This window comes from Erythrolamprus reginae, chromosome Z (genome assembly GCF_031021105.1).
Source record: "Erythrolamprus reginae isolate rEryReg1 chromosome Z, rEryReg1.hap1, whole genome shotgun sequence".
Taxonomy (NCBI): domain Eukaryota; kingdom Metazoa; phylum Chordata; class Lepidosauria; order Squamata; family Dipsadidae; genus Erythrolamprus; species Erythrolamprus reginae.
The window spans coordinates 11,353,685-11,376,212 of record NC_091963.1 but is presented as its reverse complement, the minus strand read 5'-3'; the positions used below and the strand labels follow the sequence as shown (position 1 = coordinate 11,376,212).

The 22,528-nt window shown below is 41.8% G+C and overlaps 1 protein-coding gene across 10 annotated transcripts in view; it reads right to left on the bottom strand.

The window, feature by feature from the left end:
- RBM33 (RNA binding motif protein 33) overlaps nt 1-22,528 on the bottom strand; it is a 154,971-nt gene that overhangs the window by 73,431 nt on the left and 59,012 nt on the right. For all 10 annotated transcript variants that reach the window (XM_070728283.1, XM_070728287.1, XM_070728284.1 and 7 more), the window contains 2 exons: nt 3,219-3,369; nt 2,238-2,566 (listed from right to left, as the gene is read on the bottom strand). In XM_070728283.1, the coding sequence (XP_070584384.1) occupies nt 2,238-2,566; nt 3,219-3,369 (480 nt within the window). The remainder of the gene's footprint in view (nt 1-2,237; nt 2,567-3,218; nt 3,370-22,528) is intronic.

The following is a 22,528-nucleotide window of genomic DNA, read 5'->3' as shown; positions in this document are numbered from 1 at the left end:
TTGACCCATTTGTGGTTGTAAATCGAGGACTGCAACCCATTCTCCACAGGATCCAAATATAGGACAAGAAGTAACAAATGGAAACTTATCAAGGAGGGATACAATCTAGAACTAAAGAGAAATTTGATAACGGTAAGAACAATTAATCAGTGGAATAGCTTACGTCCAGAAGTGATAGCAAATCTTTTTAGGTTCGCATGTCAAAAGTGTGTGTGTGTGTACATGTGCTAGCACGGGCTCACATGTCCACACCCATTCCCTCCTGCCCCAGGCATGCGCACCCTCACACCCCTGCACACAATCCTCTTCCTGTCCCCATGCATGCGCCCAGTCCTCACTGAAGCCTGGGACGGTGAAAAACCTGTCGAACTGGAAGTTCGAAAGAATAGGCTTCTGGTTTGCCTATTGTGGTGTTTTTCACACACTGGAGTTTTCAGGGAAGCTTCCTGAAGCTCCAGAGTGGGAAAACAGCACAACAGGAAACCGGAGGTCCATTTTCCAAACTTCCAGTTTGCCCATTGAGCTCTTTTTTTTTTGCACTCCGGGTCTTCAGGAAGCTTCCCTTGTAGCCTCCGGAGTGCATAAAAACAGCACAATGGGAAAACTGGAAGTATTTTTCACACTCCGGGGCTTCAGAAAGTTTCCCTGGAGTGCAAAACATGGCACAATGGGCAAATTGAAAGTCTGTTTTCCTGAGCTTGCGGTTCGCTCTTTGGGTGGTTTTTTGCACTCTGGGACTTCAGGGAAGCTTCCCTGAAGCCTCCGGATGGCGAAACAGCCTTCCCCAAAGTCGAAAATCAGCTGGCTAGTGCGTGCATGCACTGGAGCTGACATAAGGCAATGCCTCGCATGCCCTACGATATGGCTCCGCATGCCACCTGTGGCGCGTGTGCCATAGATTCGCCAGTTCTAGGTGCTCCATCACTGTTCTAGGTGCTCCATCACTGGAGATTTTTAAGAAGAGTTTGGACAGCCATTTGTCTGAAATTATATAGGATATATAGGGTTGGACTAGGAGACTTCCAACTTTGTTATCCCATCATTCTGACTTCCTGTATTGTCTGTTTTAAAGTTTCAATCTCTGTTTACTCTGACCAACTTTCAATCTTCAAATCCAAAGAGTTGCATAGTCCAATTAAAATGCCACCCAATTATAATTGGGTGAATTCAGATTAATCTAAGCGCTCTCCTGAATTGTTCCAAAGCTCTTCCTTTTTGGGGATGAAGGTGAAGATCAGAGTTAGAATCTGAATGTTTTCAATTTTAATAAAATCCAGAATCTTTTTGTTGTTGTTGTTGTTGTTGTTGTTGTTGTTAAATGCTTGTTTGTTATCTGAGCTCTCATGGGAAAATGAAACACCAGCAGGGGGAGCTCTAAGTCTGGTACTGTTCCAGATTCCATGTTTTTATATGACTGCTTAGCAGACATACTACCCAAACTTGTTTTCAGGAAATATCTCTTATGGAGTAAATCAATTTTAGGAAATCGTGGAATATGTAACAATGTCAAATTACAAACTTCTCTAATCTCATTAGCTCTGTGAACAGCTTCACTAAAATCAACCTTTTTTTTTAATGCCTTCACTTTGAAGCCTTCTCACGAGATAGTTGCTGTTAGCCCTTATAATACATTTATTGCCGGTCACAATTATTGCTGGTGTTTTTTCTGGTAGGGAGTGTTGCTGTCGTGCTTGGCGCTGCAATACAAAGGCAAGTTGCTTTGAACATTAAGTATTTGAGCACTGTTTATAAGGAAGCTTCTTTCAGCATTCTGCTTAAGCAATATATGATCTGAACCAAGACCAAATGAAATAACTTGTAACAGCTTCTCCCCCACCTCCAGAAAAAATGGCCCACTCCAGATAGGTTTAGACTACAACTCCCAGAATCCCTCCAACAGTGCACGTATGCTAGGTAGATCGATATCTACCCTTAGCTTGAAATGTGAAAGAAGTGACCGCTTTACATATTGGAAGGTTTGAAGGAAAGGCTAGGGGAAAAAAAAGGCAAAATAAAAGCTGGCTATACTCTCCCAAATACCAGACAAGAGAGTTGCCATCTTTTTCTTTAACGTAACTGCAGGTAGCAGGTTTATATTATTCTCCAAAGTTGGAAAAGGGCAAGCAAGGAACAATAGGGAAGAACAAGGACACCGGAGGACTTAACACAGGAGAGTTCAGGTTACAATGGTCATGGACTTAACAGTGACGAGGAGGTTTTTTCTGATCGTTACATACCTGGATGCCGGCTTGGGCGAGGGGGGTTAGGAAGGGCTGTCCAGGGAGCTGCAGGAAGGACTGCCGTGGGGGAAGGAAAGGCCGTGCGTTGGCTGCTCCAGGCTGGCTGAAGTGAAGGATTCCCACAGGGCCCGGAGGTTGCAGACTTGGCCTTACCAGCCTTTCTCTTGGAAATAAGGGCTGCTGCCCCTGTTGGCTGAAACCAGGCCCAGGCGGATTGAACGGGAGCTGATTTTGGCCAGGCACAGAGTGTGCGCTGTTAAGAAGCGGGGGTGGGGGCGGGGGCGGGCTCCGCTGTTCGAACAAGTGATGGCTGGGAAATCTCGGCTCTGTCAGAAAGATTTAAAAAAAAGGGAGATAGCATGAAACCAATTCATCTGCCAAGCAAAATAACAGTTTTCACCAACCCCACTGGAAATAATAGTCTCACATAGAGTTGCCAGGATTATGGCCAACCAAAAGTCACCAATTAACAGAAAACCAGAGCTGGAAGGGACCTTGAAGGTCATCTAGTCCAGCCCCCTACCCAAGCAGGAAACTCTACCTAGGATTGAACTCACAATCCTTGTGAGGAAGAGTTCCACCTCTAGGCCATAGCAGCTGGATTTTATAGACAAATCACCCTGTAGTTCATGCCTAACTTCCCAAAACTTTTCTGTCATTAAGAATGCATCAACAAGGTAAAAAAAATGTGTAGATCTGGACCAGGGGTCTCCCAACCTTGGCAACTTTGAGGCTTGTGGACTTCAGCTCAGCCAGAATTCTGGGAGTTGAAGTCCACAAGTCTTAAAGTTGCCAAGGTTGGAGACCCTTGATCTGGACTACTAACCACGCTGCTAAATACAAACAAAGGAATAATGGGACAATTTTGAGACGGGCCAAATGATAAGATGGGGAAGATTCTGACTTCGTAGTCCGTGTCCAATCCTATCCCTGAAGAAAATTTTTTTACCTTCCCACATGGCAAGACAAGGGCCATACCTCCGATGAAGAAAGGTTCTCTCTCTTGTGGAGGTGGGGGTGGAAGAGGGGGTGGGGGTCCTCGCCACTGATCTTGGAGAGAAAGTCGTGGCGCTGGGTTGAAATTGCTAGGGACAGGTCCAGGAGCACTTGCTTGAAAATCTGGAGGGCCCTGAAAGATTGAGAGAGAGAGATGAGAGAGAAACAAGGCACAATTCCTCTCGTAATGTTTCTCCACTAGTTCATTACTTTTAGAAGAAAATGTGTAACAAATACAGTGGTACCTCGGTACTCGAGCACAATTCGTTCCAGAAGTGTGGTCGAGAACCGATTTGGTCGAGTACCGAATTTATTTATCCCATAGGAAATAATGGAAATGGATTTAATTGGTTCCCAGTCCCTGTTAACTCGCTGGGAACCAATTAAATCTATTTTCTTTATTTCCAATGGGATAAATAAATTCGCTACTCCAAGCTGCAGGAAAGGTGGGGGCTGCTGCGATCCCGACAGCTTTGGGGGGCTCTTTTCCTCATTGCTTCCTTTTATTACCTGTAAGCAGCTTCAAAAACTTTCTCCTTCCCTGTGGCTGCAACAGCGGCGGCTTCCCTTCCAGTAGCAAGAGCGCCGGGAAGTCACGTAATGAAGGGAAGCTGCTGGAGCGGCAGCAACTGCTGAGATGGCTCCGGCGGCTTCCCTTCATCACGTGACGTTCCCGGCGCTGTTGCTACTGGAAGGGAAGCCGCCGCTGTTGCAGCTACAGGGAAGGAGAAAGTTTTTGAAGCTGCTTACAGGTAATAAGAGGAAGCAATGAGGAAAGGAGCCCCCAGAAGCTGCCAAGATTGCAGCAGCCCCCACCTTTCCTGCAGCTTGGAGCTCTTAGAGAGCTCCTCAGCCCCCTGAAGCTGCCGGGATTACATTTCGTATAATGAACAAAATTTTCTCTGGCTGTTCGGTATCTGAATTTTTGTTCAGATACCGAAGCAAATTTTTGCCGAAAAATTTGTTCGTTATTCGAAATGTACGAGAAAGGAAGCGTTCGAGTACCGAGGTACCACTGTACATACAAATATCTGTTCTATAATCTGCATAAATTTCCGCCATTGCTTGTATCCATCTATTGTTATACCTGTGAACACAGAATCTAAGGACAACATGTTTATAGGAAACTCAAAATGTTTTAATAACCACAACAGCCCTGTAGGAATGCCGTTCCTTTTCAAGCTTACTGAAATCCTTACAATTATTGAACTTCTATCCCATTAATCCAGAAGTCTGAATGTCTACTTTATGCTCCTTACACTTAATCTTTTAAAACCATGATATTCTTTTGCTATCTATTTAAGACAGCCTAAACAACTAAAAATGAAGCTAGTTTAATTTTCTGGTGTCAAACAATGATCCATGCCCCCTTTTATACACACATGTACACATATATATGTGCTCTGAAGTAAAAAATACAATAAAATAAATGCAACAAGGAAGAGAACATTTGGCACTTATATTATCCTAAATACCTAAGTAGCTGAGACATTTATTATAAATAACATGTGGACGACATAGACATCCTACTCTTCATTTTAATAAATGTGTTACAGACAGATATTTAGCTATTTCGCTATCAGCAAGGGGAGAAACTTTAAAATTTAAGCTCTGTAATTGATTTTCCTCTCAGGACCAACATGATTACAGAATGTACTTAAAAATGCATAAGCTTTTTGAGACCCAAACAATAACAGAAAGTGACAACATTGTATGATCATTCTTCCCAAAATAAAAACTCTTTGCCTATTTGGATTCCCATCGACCTTTCAAATCACACATTATCACTATCACCATTCAAGTACCAAATCTGAACAGAACAATTGTTCAGCTAACTTGCACACTTGCTATTGTTATGCCACACCCTGGGTTAATATGTTATTGTTGTTTGTTGCAAAGTTGTGTCTGACCTATCGCAACCCCATGGACAACGTTCCTCCAGGCCTTCCTATCCTCTATCATCCTCTGAAGTCCATGAAGCTCATGCAGACTGCCTCGGTGACTTCATCCAACCATCTCATTCTCTATCGTCCCCTTCTTCTTTTGCCCTCAATCTTTCCCAAAATTAGGCTCTTCTCAAGTCAGTCCTTCCTTCTCATTAGGTGGACAAAGTATTTGAGTTTCATCTTCAGGATCTGTCCTTCTAAAGAGCAGTCAGGGTTGATCTCCTCTAGGATTAACCAGTTGGATCGCTTTGCAGTCCAAGGGACTTGCAGGAGTCTTCTCCAGCACCATAGTTCAAAGGCCTCAATTCTTTGGTGATCAGCCTTTATCATCTAACTTTGACAGCCATACATTGAACTGGGAAGACCATTGCCTTGACTATATACACTTTTGTTGGCAGGATGAGGTCTCTGCTTTTTAGTATGCCGATTAGATTTCCTATAGCTTTCTTCCACAGGAGCAAGCATCTTTTAATTTCTTGGCTGCAATCCTCATCTACGGTGATCTTGGAGGCCTGGAAAATAACATCAGTCACTTCCTCCATTTCTTCCTTATTTGTTTGCCCGGAATTGAGAGGGCCGGATGCCATTGTCTTAGGCTTTTTTAATGCTGAGTTTCAAACCAACTTTTGAACTCTCTTTCTTCACCTGCATCAAGAGGCTGTGTAGCTTCTCTTCACTTTCTGCCGTTAGAGTGGTATCATCTGCATATCTGAGGTTGTTTATATTTTTCCCGGCAACCTCAATTCCAACTTGTGATTCATTTGGCCGTGCCTTTCTCATGATGTGCTCTGCATATAAGTTAACTAGGCAGGGAGACAGTGTATATAGCCCTGCTGAATTCCTTTCCAATTTTGAACCAATCAGTGGTTCCGTGTCCAGTTCTCACTGTTGCTTCTTGAGCCGCTTACAGGTTTCTCAAGACACAAATAAGATGGTTTGGTATTCCCATCTCTTTAAGAACTTGCCACAATCAAAGGCTTTACCATAGTCAGCATAATATAGTCTTATATTAATCACTACTTTCTTTGCATGTAAATGTGAATGTTTTGATTAACCTATTAAATAATAAGATATGATATGATAATATATTAATAAACTGTATTTAAGTATGTAAGAGTAGCTATGTTCTTTAACTGATCTACTATAGACAGTATCAATATAGCCTGGGGCTCCAAATCTGTTAAGGGCCCCACTTCTTAATTATATTAACATCTAGAGTGATAGTTTTATTCTACAACCATATATATTTATTCCGTATTGTTTTACGCTACATGCCAAGCAGAATCATTGGCCAAGGGGGGAAGCTATTCCCCATAGTGAGATTCATACTGGATATATTAAGTACCCATAATTATTACTAGATATTCATTCATGCCTAATCTTTCATGAACTGGTCTAATTCTAACTTAAAGGAATTTAATAGTCTGTGAAGATCATAAATTGTTCTGGATTTTTTTTCAAACTTGATATCCTCCTTCCTGGAACATGTTTTAACTGAGTCTAATCCCTCAGTCCAACAGCATTGTTGTTAACCCAGCATATTTTTGCTTCAGAGTAATTTTTGTAAATACTACATGTGTACATTATATACAATGTCATATTCTGTGTATACACTTGTTACACATTACATTTTCCCTTTTATTTTTTTAGAAGGTTAGAAAATGCATTAGTAGAGTACAGGATTATAAATATAACTACCACCTACACCTCTATAAAACACAGTGTTCCCTCGATTTACGCGGGGAATGCGTTCCGAGACCGCCCGCGAAAGTAGAGATGCAGAAGTAAATACACTATTTTTGGCTATGAAAAGTATAACAAGCCATCCCTTCACACTTTAAACCCCTAAATTGCAATTTCCCATTCCCTTAGCAACCATTTAGATTATTACTCACCATGTTTCTTTATTAAAGTTTATTTTAAAAAATATTTATTAAAGGTGGACGAAAGTTTGGTGATGACATATGACGTCATCAGGTGGAAAAAAGCGTGGTATAAGGGAAAAAACCGCAAAGTATTTTTTAATTAATATTTTTGAAAAACCGTGGTATAGACTTTTTGCGAAGTTTGAACCCGCGAAAATCGAGGGAACACTGTATATCTATCATTTTAGATATCTATCATTTTCTAGCATATGGGCTGGAGAGGCCTATTAATTAAGTTTATCTCCAACAATTTCACAAAACAGAGGGAAAAACACATTGTTTTGCCTGAGTGATAATTTCATTAACCTACAATTTGTTTTGAAATACACTAGCCCAGTGATTTTCAACCTTTTTTGAGCCGCACATATTTTTTATGTTTACAAAATCCTGGGGCGCACCACCAACCAAAATGACACAAAATAACACTCTAACACATTGTGATGCATTGTATATCACCCTCTGCGGGGACCACTTATAAAAAGAAAAAGGTCAAATATCTATGCACACCATCAGGATAGACATAACCAGCTGAGACTGAGGCTTCATCTAGTGGTGGCAACATTTACCTCCAGTCCTGATCAGGGTTAGAAATTGGGACCATGGGGAGGAGTAGCAGCTTCAACTACTTGCCGCAGCCACACAATGACAAGTGTGCGGCAGCTCGAGCGGGGACCTTCCTGGGTGTGGATGAGAGGCGGCCTGCTATTGGTTCATCGCTAGTGGTTGGGATGAATCCTAGAAGGTGATTGGTCAGTGAGAGTTCCCTGTGCCTCCACTGATATGAATGTTTATGTTCAGATGGAGGCGGCTGGTGGCGGGCCGGATAAATGGCCTCCACAGGCCGTATCCGGCACGCGGGCCATAGTTTGAGGACCCACGTTTAATTTTCCCCACGGCACACCTGACCATGTCTCATGGCACAATAGTGTGCTACGGCACACTGGTTAAAAAACACTGTACTAGCCAATACATGCTGCTTTTGCTTTAATGCAGTGGTTCTCAACCATTCTAATGCTGCAACCCCTTAATACAGTTCCTCATGTTGTGGTGACCCCCAACCATAAGTCAAGCACCAATTCTCCCAACAGAGCATTAAGCTGATTGGCAGGAAAGTCAGAGGGTCACCTCCAGTAAATGTCTGATTGGTCAGATTGTAAAAATATGTTCCAAGGCGCTAGAGTAGAAGCTTTAGTTCCTAACACCATGGGAAATTTGTCTTTTCCCAAGGTCTCAGGTGACCCCTGGGAAATGGTCGTTCGACCCCCAAAGGGGTCCCGACCGCCAGGTTGAGAACCACTGCTTTAATGAGAATGAGTACCTGAGCAATAAATAAATTATTGAAAATGTATTATATTCTTTAGTCATAAACACTACCTATCCCGCTTAAAATATTTTTAAAAGACCCAGAAAGTTTTGCATACATTATTTTTAGGGATGAGGCTTCACTAACTTATAAATCAGGTTTTCCTCAATCTGGACAACTTTAAGATGTCTGGATTTCAACTTGCAGAATTCCCCAAGATGTCCCCAGGAATTCTAGGAGTTGTTTTCCAGTTTTACACTACATTACATTACACACACACTCTCTCTCCCTCACACACACAATAATTCGTATTGCCCCCACCCTCCTTACCTTTTGTAAGTACAGTGATACCTTGTCTTACAAACTTAATTGGTTCCGGGACGAGGTTTTTAAGGTGAAAAGTTTGTAAGATGAAACAATGTTTTCCATAGGAATCAATGGAAAAGCGATTAATGCGTGCAAGCCCAAAATTCACCCCTTTTGCCAGCCGAAGCACCCGTTTTTGCGCTGCTGGGATTCCCCTGAGGCTCCCCTCCATGGGAAACCCCACCTCCAGACTTCTGTTTTTGCGATGCTGCAGGGAAATCCCAGCAGGGGAATCCCAGCATTGCAAAAATGAGCACTTTGCTGGCAACGGAAGTCCAGAGGTGGGGTTTCCCAGCGAAGGGAGCATCAGTGAAATTGCAGCATCGCAAAAACACCGAAGTTCTCGAAACCCCAACTCCGGACCTCTGTGTTTTTGCGATGCTGCGATTTTACTGAGGCTCCCCTCGCTAGGAAACCCCACCTCTGGACTTCCGTTGCCAGCGAAGCGCCCGTTTTTGCGCTACTGTGATTCACCTGCTGGGATTCCCCTGCAGCATCACAAAAACACGGAAGTCCAGAGGTGGGATTTCCCATGGAGGGAAGCCTCAGGGGAATCCCAGCAGTGCAAAAATGGGCGCTTTGCTAACAATGGAAGTCCGGAGGCGGGGCATCCCAGTGGCGGCAGTGGGTTTGTAAGATGAAAATAGTTTGTAAGAAGAGGCAAAAAAATCTTAAACCCCGGATTTGTATCTCGAAAAGTTTGTATGATGAGGCGTTTGTAAGATGAGGTATCACTGTATTTGAAAACGTATTTATGCCATCAGGCTTGGGATCACTAGACCCCAGCCTCTGGCCAGTGAATGTGTAGGATGCTGTAGTATGTTTCTGAATGTTTGACTTTTAAATGTTTAGCTTTTAAAAAATATTTTAAATTAATTATTCTGTTAATTGGATTTAGAAGTGTTTATATATTGCATTTTTATTGAAATGTTGTAAGCCACCCCAAGTCCACGGAGAGGGGCGGCATATAAATCCAATTTATAAATAAAATAAAATAATAAATAAATATTGCTAACTATAAACTATTTTATTAGATTTATATCCTTGTAATTTTAAAATAGCACTTAGATTTATATACCACCCTCTCTAAAAGGTTTACAGAGTCAGCATATCCCCCCCCCCAACAATCTGGGTCCTTATAAAATAATATGATGAAGTTTTCCTCACTTAGTGCAACTTTTAACTTTTGAGGGAGGCATTGTTTGCCATGTTGCTTTTCAAATAAAATTTGGATAGATTTCCACCTCTAACTTCTGCTTGAAGTTCATTTTAGTCCCAAGGAAGTTACTCATCTTACTTTAAACAACAGATATCCATATGACTGGAAGAGAATCACAGACAAAAGGTTATGCTTAAACCTGGTACTCCTGAAAAGATTATTTCCCTTGGGATATGAACAAGCAGAATCAGTTCTTAAGCAAAGGATTTTAGATATGAAATATCAGAATGAAATAAGCACAATTTCATCCATTATAATTATGGGAAATCAGCTCTACTGCCCCACACCTCTCCATGGTGCCTCAATTTGCTTTCTCTTTCTAAATATCAGGCAATGTTTGCACTAGCAATATTTTAGATTTAACAAAATTCCTTACACTGGGCATTTACCTCTGTGATTTCATGGCATTAGTATTGCTGGCTCTTTATTATTATTTTACCTGCTTTCACACCATGACTACGCACTGCTATTATGATTTCTCTAATTACTTTTTTCCCCCATGGATGCCTTCGTGATGTCATATAAATTTCTTTGTGAATCATGATTATGATATTATAGGAATTAGCTAGATTTGGTCAATTAAAACATTTAAATTGTTGAATGAGATACCTTAATTTAATTAAGTTTAAACTTCAGTAGCTTATGACTTTTTTTTTTTAACAGAAATTAAGTTTTCAAAATTCTGGAAAAAACATCTGACATATACAACCAAGAGTTCTTCCATAGTCGCAAACTAGGAAGAGAAAAAGTAGAAGCAACATATGTTCCAACAAAAAACTCAATATATTATATTCTGTTTAGTTAACAGATACACTAAATGAAATAAAAATATAACTTTTTTGAGGGAGGGGAATGATTACAGTCTGCATTCAACAACTAAGAGCCGGGGTGGCGCAGCAGGTAGAGTACTGTACTGCAGGCCACTGAAACTGACTGTAGATCTGTAGATCAGCGGTTCAAATCTCATCACCTGCTCAAGGTTGACTCATCCTTCCATCCTTCCAAGATGGGTAAAATGAGGACCTGGATTGTAGGGGCAATATGCTGGCTCTATTGAAAAGTGCTATTGCTAACATGTTGTAAGCCGCCCTGAGTCTAAAGAGAAGGGCGACATAAAAATCAAATGAATCAATCAATCAATCAATCAATGGAGCAATGGAGCAATGAACGAATGAACAAACAAACAAGCAAGCAAACAAACTTTCTTTAACACTGCAGGGGACACCACCAAAGATGTAAGCCAGAGGCCTTCAAACCTAGCAACTTTACAACCTGTGGGCTTCAACTCCCAGAATTCTCCAACCAACATAGCCACAGTGGTGCAGTACTGCAGGCTACTTCTGCTGAACACCGGCTGCCAGCAGTTTGGCAGATTGACTCTAATCAAGGTCAAGGATGACTCAGCCTTCCACCCTTTTAAGGTGGGTAAAATGAGGAGTGAGATTGTTTGGGGTAATAGGCCAATTCTCTAAACCACTTAGAGAGCGCTGTAAAGCACTGTGAAGTGGTATATAAATCTAACAGTGCTATTGCTATTTGAGGGCTGCTGGTGTAAGTTTTCACATTCACAATTACTGCTGTACAGGAGATGAAAAGAATCAGTATGTTCGATAAAATAGCCGTTTCTCTTTTTTAATGATTTTAATGTGGCAAATTTCAAATAGGAGTAATAAAAATTAAATCATGTTTATAAATCTGAAATGACAGCTTTCTAGGGCTCTGCTTTTTTTTTTTTAACTTTGGGGATGAAGAGGTCTTAATGGCTTGGTAGGGGGGGAGTTATTTTTAAGAAGATGTACAGTACATGTTAGATTTTATCAGTCAAGGAGAAGAAAAAGAGGAATTAGAAAAGTTTGAAAGACCGCCACATGCCAGGTCTGCTACCCTGTTTCCCCGATAGTAAGACACCCCCGATTGTAAGACGTATCGGGGGTTTCAGGGGGGCTCGGCTAATATAAGCCGTACCCCGAAAGTAAGACATATGTCTTACTTTCGGGGAAACACGGGGGTATTGCAGCCTCCCTCTCATCTAGCTGGACCTGGAGAGCGAGAACGCGGCGAGGGCGAGGAAGGCGCTTGGGAGCGGCGCGGCGGGGAAAGCAGCGGGGGTGGGGGCCGCCTCCCTCCCTCCTTCCTTCCCAGCTGGCAGCGCACTCCGGGCCTCGCCGGCCGTCCAGCTCCCTCCCCGTCTGTCTATGTCTTTTTCTGACTCCAGCGCGCACCGTTTTTTCCAATATAAGACATACCCCGAAAGTAAGACATAGTGGGGCTTTTGGGGATAAAAAGAAAGTAAGACACTGTCTTACTTTCGGGGAAACACGGTAGGGCTGAAGTTTCAGAATGGTGTAGCCACCTCTAAACTTCATTTAAAGAAGTTCAGAGCCCCGGGGCCACAAGTGTCTTTTGCCTATTAAAACAGACACTCCTTTCATGGTGCCTGACATTCTATAGCATGAACATTTATACAACATATTAAAGTGTTCAAAGAGCTTTGCTCGTACCGTCTCAGCAACAATGGTATTACCCCCCCATTGCACGTGGGACAGCTAAGACAAGATATAGAGGTATGCCTTAGGCTTAGTAAATTTATGGCAGTGGCAAGATAACACTGGAGACATTTTCAGTCTCTTAGCTGTCTCTTTGCCAGAAACTCTTCAAAGTCTGCATGTGACAGCTTTTACATTCAAACCCTGAAGTTGTGAAATTACTTCTGTCACCTTTATTAAAGAAATGTTAGATGAGTTGTTGCAAGTTTTAAATAGCTTAAATCTATATAAGAACCGTTTTCGCCAAAGAAACAGTCTGATACATATGCTTTGCAACAGGCACTATCCCAGAAAAGCTTATCACTTCGCTTGCAATGGGAAAGGAATGTATACATGGGCCATGCTATAATAGCTTCTGTGATATTTATCAACAGCAATTAAAGTGATCCCTCGATTTTCGCGATCTCGTTCTTCGCGAAACGCTATATCGCGATTTTTCCCACCCGATGACATCACTCTCTTCCTTCCTTTCTCATCTTTCTTTCTCTCTCTCTTTCTCTATCTTGCTTCTTCCTCTCTCACACTCTCTTCCTCCCTCTCTCATCTCTTTCTTTCCTTCTCTCTCTTTCTCTATCTCTCCCCCTCTTGCTGACGGGCGGCGGGCGGGCGAGCGGGGGCATCAGCGAGGAAGACCCAGGGAAGGTTCCTTCGGCTGCCCAGCAGCTGATCTGCTGGGCGGCCGCAGCAGCAGCAAGCAGACGAAGATCGGGGTTTCCCGGCCGCCCACGCAAAGGGGAAACCCCGATCTTCGTCTGCTCGCTGCTGCTGCGCTGCCGAGCAGATCAGCTGCTGGGCGGCCGCAGCAGCAGCGAGCAGACGAAGATCGGGGTTTCCCCGCCGCCCACGCAAAGGGGAAACCCCGATCTTCGTCTGCTCGCTGCTGCTGCGCTGCCGAGCAGATCAGCTGCTGGGCGGCCGCAGCAGCAGCGAGCAGACGAAGATCGGGGTTTCCCCGCCGCCCACGCAAAGGGGAAACCCCGATCTTCGTCTGCTCGCTGCTGCTGCGCTGCCGAGCAGATCAGCTGCTGGGCGGCTAAAGGAACCTTCCCTGGGTCTTCCCCGTCGCCCACGCAAACCCCACCATCTGCGCATGCGCGGCCATGAAAAAAGGGCGCACATGCGCAGATGGTGTTTTTACTTCCGCAACCCTACATCGCGAAAAATCGATTATCGCGAGGGGTCTTGGAACGGAACCCTCGCGATAATCGAGGGATCACTGTATAGCTTTCAGAAATTAAATATTAAATCTACATTTTCTAGAAGTCATTTATCTTAATTTTGTGAGCTATGTTATGAAAACTTGCAACACAGATTATCAACTTTTTATGTAAGGATAATGTAATCCTCAATTCAAACTCAGCTGCTGGTGATTTCATAGTCTCCAAGTTTTGTTTTTGTATGTGTGGTTTTCTGGGGTTTTGGACAGGCATTTAAACTAGGTAAAGGGGACAGAGATGTAACCGATGTGGATGATTTCTGTCCCTGGACAACGAGGATAAATCAGTTTGTTGAAATTTATGAAAAGGGAGCTGTAAATGAAATAGATGTAGTTGTTGAGAATAAGGAACAAACAAATAATGATAATAATGTTCTTCAGGTAATGTGCACAAATGCTCAAAGCTTGAGCAACAAGCTCTGTGAGTTAATGGCCATAATATCTAGAGATAATTTGGATCTGATTGCCATAACTGAGACATGGTTTAAGGACTTCAATGAATGGGAAATATCCATACGAGGATATACATTGTTGTTGTGGTTCAGCCTGAGGCTGCTCAGGGACCGGCTGCGTCTCTGCTGGCTCCATGCCCAGAGGAGGATGACAGCGCAGAGGAGGGGGCTGAACAGTCGGACGGGGGAGAGGAGAGTCAGGAATGGGATGAAGGAGAACAGCATGAGAGCCCCGGGGGGGGGGGGGGGCTCTCCTCAGCCAGTAGCTTGGAGTCATTAGGTGATGACGCACAAGTTGTCATTGACATGAGACAGAGACGTTCAGAGCAACGAAAGGAGCAGTTAAAGAAATATTATCACCATTGAATTAGAAACAGCTGGGTTTGGGTGTGGTCCTCCTCAGCAGGGTTTAAAAGGCAGGCAAGGCCTTGAAGCCATGTGGAGTGTTATCAATTGGAGTTGCGGTGACCTGCTTTGATTCTCAGCGTCTCTGATCTTGGCTTGTGGCCTAGCAGTCTGGAAGACTCGTGGGAGGCGTATGTTTGCTATCTACAGCTTCGTCTTGGCAGCAAGAATCTGGTATTGCTTCATGGACTATTGCCTTTGTGTATATATTTGAAGTTCCAGCGTTTTCCCTGTTTGTAAGGACATTTTCTGTTACCTGTGTTTTCCTTGAATTATATAAACTGCCTTTGCCTTTTACCAGTGTGTCTGGCTTCTCTTTTTGGGTTGGTATTGGCTTCTGGAGTGACCCAGACAGAACACATTGTATAGGAAGGATAGAGTAGAGAGAAAGGGAGGTGGAGTAGCCATTTATGTTAAGGAAAGTCTAAAAGCAACACTAATTCAAAATACATATAAAGAGCTGGAGACTCTCTGGGTTTGCATGCAAATTAAAGAGGATTCTGTCATTAGATTTGGGGTGATCTATAGGCCTCCAGGGCAATCTGATGATTATGACAACAAGATGGCGGATGAAATTACCCAGATGGCAGTAAAGGGAGATACTGTGATTATGGGTGATTTCAACATGCCTGATGTTAACTGGAATATCCTTAGTGCCCTTACATGCAAAAATAAGAATATAGTAGAGGCCCTTACAGGAGCAGCTCTGGCACAGCTGGTTAAGACACCGACTAGAGGGGAGAATATTCTAGATTTAGTTTTTACGAATGGGAACCGGATTTCAGAGATTAAGGTGGGAGAAAACTTAGGTTGCAGTGACCACCTATGTTTGATGTAAAAACTGGTTGTGAGCAATCCTATACTATAACCAAAGTATTGGATTTCAGAAAAACAAATTTCAATAAAATGGGAAATATTTAAATAATGAATTAAAGGGCAGGGATAAAACGGCAGGAGCAAGCGCCCAGTGGACTGTATTTAAAAAGGCCATCTTAAAAGCCACTGGACTGTATGTAAGACAAATAACTAAAGGCAAAAGGAAGAAGGAACCGCTATGGTTTAGCAATGATGTAAGGGCTATAGTCAATGAAAAAAAGGCTGCCTATAGAAGGTATAAAGAGTCTGGAAGTATAGCTGATAGAGAGGTGTATAAAATGAGACAGAAGGAGGCGAAACAGATAATATATGCTGCTAAAGCCTCAAAAGAGGAAGAAATTGCCAAATCTGTAAAGAAGGGTATAAAACCTTTTTCAGATATACAGTATTAGTGATAGGAAGAAGAAAAACTGCAGCATCAAAAGCGTAATGGAGATAATACATATATTGATGGGAATAAGGAGGTTGCTGACCATTTTGAATAGCTACTTTTGTTCAGTTTTCTCAGAAGGCAGCTTACAATATGGGTTGATATAGCACTGCTTTCAGCTGTACGGATTCAGCTCCAGTGAGCTCAGAGGCCGATGTCTTAGAAGAACTTGAAAGATTAAAGACAAATAAGGCAATGGGTCCAGATGGCATCCACCCCAGAGTTCTTAAAGATATGTGATTGCTACCCTCCGGACTGATTTGTTTAACCAGTCCCTTTTAACAGGACCTGTTCTAAAAACCAATAATTTATTGGACCCAAACCAGCATGGCTTTACTGAAGGCAAATCATGTCAGACTAATCTCATTTATTTCTTTGACTATGTCACAAAGGTGTTGGATGAAGGTGGAACCATGGATATTGCCTATCTGGACTTCAGCAAAGCCTTTGATACGGTTCCACACAAAGAGCTGATAGATAAATTAGTGAAGATTGGACTTAATCCCTGGATACTTCAATGGATTTGCAGCTGGCTGAAGCGTAGACATCAGAGTTATTGTTAATGGCGAGTATTCTGAGCAGAGACAGGTTACAAGCGGTGTGCCACAAGGGTCTGTTCTGGGTCCTATTCTTTTTAATATGTTTGTGAGTGACATAGGGGAAGGTTTGGTAGGGAAGGTTTGCCTATTTGCCGATGACTCTAAAGTGTGCAATAGGGTTGATATTCCTGGAGGCGTCTGTAATATGGTAAATGATTTAGCTTTATTAAATGGTCAAAGCAATGGAAACTGCAGGTTATGTTTCTAAATGTAAAATAATGCACTTGGGGAAAAGGAATCCTCAATCTTATTGTATTGGCAGTTCTGTGTTAGCAAAAACTTCAGAAGAGAAGGATTTAGGGGTAGTGATTTCTGACGGTCTCAAAATGGGTGAACAGTGCAGTCAGGCAGTAGGGAAATAAAGTAGAATGTTTGGCTGCATAGCTAGAGGTATAAGATTGTGATCCCGCTGTATAGAGCGCTGGCGAGACCACACTTGGAATACTGTGTTCAGTTCTAGAGACCTCATCTACAAAAGGATATTGATAAAATTGAACGGGTCCAAAGACGGGCCACAAAAATGGCAGAAGGTTTTAAGCATAAAACCTATCAGGAAAGACTTAATGAACTCAATCTGTATAGTTTGGAGAGCAGAAGGAAAAGGGGGGACATGATCGAAACATTTAAATATGTTAAAGGGTTAAATAAGGTTCAGGAGAGAAGTGTTTTTAATAGGAAAGTGAACACAAGAACAAGGGGCACAATCTGAGGTTAATTGGGGGGAAGATCAGAAGCAAAGTGAGAAAATATTATTTTATTGAAAAGAGTAGTAAATGCTTGGAACAAACTTTCAGCAGACGTGGTTGGTAAATGCACAGTAATTGAATTTAAACATGCCTGGAATAAACATATATCCATCCTAAGATAAAATACAAGAAATAGTATAAGGGCAGACTAGACGGGCCATGAGTTCTTTTTCTGCCATTAATCTTCTGTGTTTCTATGTCTCCTGCCCATATATTAGCCAACCTGAATCTGCCTAATCTCTTTGAGGTCAGCCAAAATTGGCTACATAATGTCACTCAACATAGGCATCACAATCTGGTTAACCAATGTTATCTGGTGTTACCAATTACTTTTGCAAATATCTGCTCTAACGTCTACCTATGGTTGAGGAATCTGATTAGCTTGTTCAGCAGTCAGTATAGACAACAATGCAACTGTCTGAAAGAATATGAGATAAGGTTACTTTTAATCCTGCCAAAATATTAAACTATTTTGCTTTCCTTTGATCCTCTCAAATATAATCCCTAGTTTTAAAAAATTAACATTTTCTCACACACAATTCCCATACAAATTCTACTTTTACTTTTTGGCATCACTTGTTAATTACATGATATTATCTTTTATAATCTATTCATGAACCTGACAGAACTTTGGCTGCCAATAAAATAGAAAACTTAGCATAAATTGCTTAGTGCTACAGTAATATTATAAATTAAAGCATAAAGAGGATGTAGCAGTTATTATAATACTTATCAGCTCTTCTAAAGGGTCACTATATGTAATTTTTTCAACTAGACTAATTAAATACTTCAACAATGTCACTGAATCTTTCAATAAATTACACTCTTGTTTCCACATATTTTCATTTATTAATCTCACTTAAAATACAAAAGAGATGAGGAATGCCATTGACATCTAGGTATGACTATTGTGTTAATTCTTATTTAAATGGTATAAATACAAAGAATCAAGGACTACAGTAACCTATGACACTACTTAAAATGATATCCATTTGTCACAAATGTTAATCCTCTTACTTTAGAAGCCAGTCATCTCAGGAAATAACCCTGGTTCGATTCAATTAAAATCGGGTAAGCTATGCAAAAATGGATTGTGCAAACATTTTCAAAATAAGTCGTTTCACTGCCATCATATTCTTTTCAAATTATTTCCAACATGGTGGTCTTGAATTAACACAATGATGGAGCCCTTCACAAAATTAGAGAGCTACTGTGATGTATTAGACAAAACCTGTACTTCAAGTCCAGCCTCTGTCATGGAAAATCACTGGATGACTTTGGGCTGGTATCTCAATCCAAAGTAGCTCGTAAGTTAGTTAGTTAGTTAGTTTGTTTGTTTGTTTGTTTGTTTGTTTGTTTATTATTTATTTATTTATTTATTTATTTATTTATTTATTTATTGTTTAGATTTGTATGCCGCCCCTCTCCGCAGACTCGGGGCGGCTCACAACAAAGTGAAAACAATTTACAACAAATCTAAATTACTGTTTAAAAATATTTTAAAAACCCCATTTTCTAAACAAACATACATCCAGACATACCATTCATAAATTGTATATGCCCGGGGGAGATGTCTCAGTTCCCCCATGCCTGACGACAAAGGTGGGTCTTAAGGAGCTTACGGAAGGCAAGGAGAGTAGGAGCAGTTCTAATCTCCGGGGGGAGTTGGTTCCAGAGCGCCGGGGCCGACACAGAGAAGGCTCTTCCCCTGGGGCCCGCCAACCGACATTGTTTAGTTGGCGGGACCCAGAGAAGGCCCACTCTGTGGGACCTAATCGGTCGCTGGGATTCATGCGGCAGCAGGCGGTCTCGGAGATATTCTGGTCCAGTGCCATGAAGGGCTTTAAAGGTCATAACCAACACTTTGAATTGTGACCGGAAATTGATCGGCAACCAATGCAGACTGCGGAGTGTTGGTGAAACATGGGCATACCTAGGTAAGCCCATGACTGCTCTCACAGCTGCATTCTGCACGATCTGGAGTTTCCGAACACTTTTCAAAGGTAGTCCCATGTAGAGAGTATTACAGTAGTCGAACCTTGAGGTGATGAGGGCATGAGTGACTGTGAGCAGTGAGTCCCGGTCCAAATAGGGCCGCAACTGGTGCACCAGGCGAACCTGGGCAAACGCCCCCCTCGCCACAGCTGAAAGATGGTTCTCTAATGTGAGCTGTGGATCGAGGAGGACGCCCAAGTTGCGGACCCTCTCCGAGGGGGTCAATAATTCCCCCCCCCCCCAGGGTAATGGAAGGACAGATGGAATTGTCCTTGGGAGGCAAAACCCACAGCCACTCCGTCTTATCCGGGTTGAGTTTGAGTCTGTTGTGGGTATGAAACCTCACAGAAGCCACATTAAGCTCCTATTGGCGAGATACATTAAGCTCCTATTGGTGAGATACAAATCTAATAAACAAAATGAATACATAGTGTGCATTGTTCAATGATGAAAAAGAGAGATGTGACCCAAGACCTGGAAGTACATATATTTAAAAGAAAATATTTGTAGTTCAGGGTTGGAATGAAGGGTCCATGGTGCTCTCTGAGCTTGGTTATTACCTTGCATATGTTTCATTACCCAACTAGTTACCCTTTATGAAATAAAAGAACTTCACACTCTTAATATAATTCTAAAATCTTGTGGAGGAAAAACTTATGCCAAGGCCAAGGATAAACAATTGATCTATGGGTGATGTAATTGTACATTAGTGGAGCTGCTGTTCTTTTTTGCAACCATCCCATCCACTCAAAGCTGCTCGTATCCAAACCTTCCAGGGCCCATTTATTAGATGCTGGATACGGCAACCAGGGAAATAATTTTCTTCTTGGACTGATGGAATCAGTCCAATCAGCAAAATAAATTGACTTAATCCTATGACAGTCCATAGAGAGCTATAGTAGATGAACTCACATCTATGCCACTTGTAGGTTGCTCTTTGTGGCTCTAAGAAAATCATTGCTTTGGAAAGATGGGGAGTAGAAAAAGCAGGAACTAGCAGAGTTGTAAAAATAATCCATGATCAGAAAGTTCGATGTTAAGAATTTGCAACTAAGGATATTTGAACAATAGAAGGCAGAGGAAAGGGATAAAAAATTTATGACTTTGCAGGATTTCTGGACACAGAGAACTGCAGCATTTAACACTCATCAAGCATTATTTGTCAAAAGCACAGATGACTTGTTTTGAGGCCAGAGTGACCCTACTCCCATCCGTATGCGATCATTTAGCTGCATTCAGCGTCACCAAACACAGCATACTTAAGATTGCCTCCAAAAGTTATGACTAGAGGCACCGTTTCTGTTTATAATTGAAAGCACTGTTTTCATTCTTAAAAGCTCTATGAGGCTTGCCTCTTAGATGTCTGGAGGACAACTTTGGAGCCATCCTGTCTGATGTGCTCACCTCAACTGGGAAGATTACTGCCTCCATCTTCAGAGTGTAAGAAATAGATTTTTTTTTCGGGGGGGGGGGGGTATTTCAGGGAATCTTTATATTATGACTTCCAGTTTATGAGATAGTTTCTTCAAGGTTAGATTACTGCTGACTTTGACAGAGTTTCATAAAACAGAACTGAGCAATTTAAAGGGGGCCAAAAGCTAATCACACTTTTTTTTTAATTTATCCAATTTCTACACTCTTACTTCCTCTCATTTTAATTATATTTAATTTTATTTTCTGTTAATGTTCACAGTTACAAACTGCCGTATATTTCAAGACCCGACAGCCTAAAAATCAAGCAAGCAAATATTCAGCAATAATGGAAAAAAATATTGAGACTGATCTGCCATTGAGGCTTTCTTCTTTAAAGTAACTTTTCAGAAGTGATGCTCTCTGTTTGATTATAATTTATTCACAGATCACTGACTTCAATGCCTAAGATATGTCTGCTTGTGTGATGCCTATACTGATCCCTTTTTCTTGACCAAGCCATATATATTAAAATTCATCTTGCCTCCTTTTTATGGCCAGAAGGCTCTTGTCCTGCAGATTAAAGGAAAAGTTCCTCAACAAAAAATTCTACTTCAGGGATATTACAAAGTAGAAAGTTCACATCCTAATCGCTCTATTATCCACCTAAATTTTTAAGCAAGCATCTTATAAATCAATGTTTGAGGGTCTGTATGTATATACATAATGTTCAATTACTGCAACGCTCTCTACATGGGGCTACCTTTGAAAAGTGTTCGGAAACTTCAGATCGTGCAGAACGCGGCCGCGAGAGCTATTGTGGGGCTTCCCAGATTCGCCCACGTTTCTACAACACTCCGTGGCCTGCATTGGCTGCCGATCAGTTTCCGGTCACAATTCAAAGTATTGGTAATGACCTTTAAAGCCCTACATGGCATACCTCTGGAACTGCCTTCTACTGCACGAATCCTAGCGGAGTACCTCCGGAACCGCCTTCTACCGCACGAATCCCAGCGGCCGATAAGGTCCCACAGAGTTGGCCTTCTCTGGGTCCCGTCAACCAAACAATGTTTGGGAAGAGCCTTCTCTGTGGCGGCCCTGGCCCTCTGGAATAAACTCCCCCCAGAGATTAGAAAGGCCCCCACCCTCCTTGTCTTTCGTAAGTTACTCAAGACCCACCTATATCGCCAGGCATGGGGGAACTAAGACATCTTCCCCAGGCTTTTTTATATTTTATGTTTGGTATGTATGTGCTGTATGGTTTTTATTTGTTGGGGGTTTTTTATATTTTTTATTATAAGATTTCTTCCATTGCTATACTGTTTTTCTTACTGTTGTGAGCTGCCCCGAGTCTTCGGAGAGGGGCGGAATATAAATCTAATTAATAATAATAATAATAATAATAATAATAATAATAATAATAATAATAATAATATTATTATTATTATATACATACATGCATACAGATCCTCAAAGCAGGATATATATTTAAAATGGGTGTTTTTTTAAAAATGTCCTATGTATGATAAAATCAAATGAAAATGTAAGCAATCATGGCATCAGCTTGATTTTACCATTTATGAAAACACCATGGTGGAGAAGGAAAAGGATAGTTCATTTTAGATCCTGCCCCGCTCCCCTCTAGATTAATAATTGTTATCATCGTGTTTAGCTTCTGCTGCTCCTCCTGCAGATGGGGATGCATTGATATGATTAAATTTGATAGTGTGATAATGTAATTAGAAGCTCCCCAGCAAACGGAGGATGTTTGTTATCATGTCACCTGCACTGTAAATGGCATTTCCCTTCTCCCAGTCTGACATGGACACCATAGGCAGAAGGGGTGAAGCCACAGCAA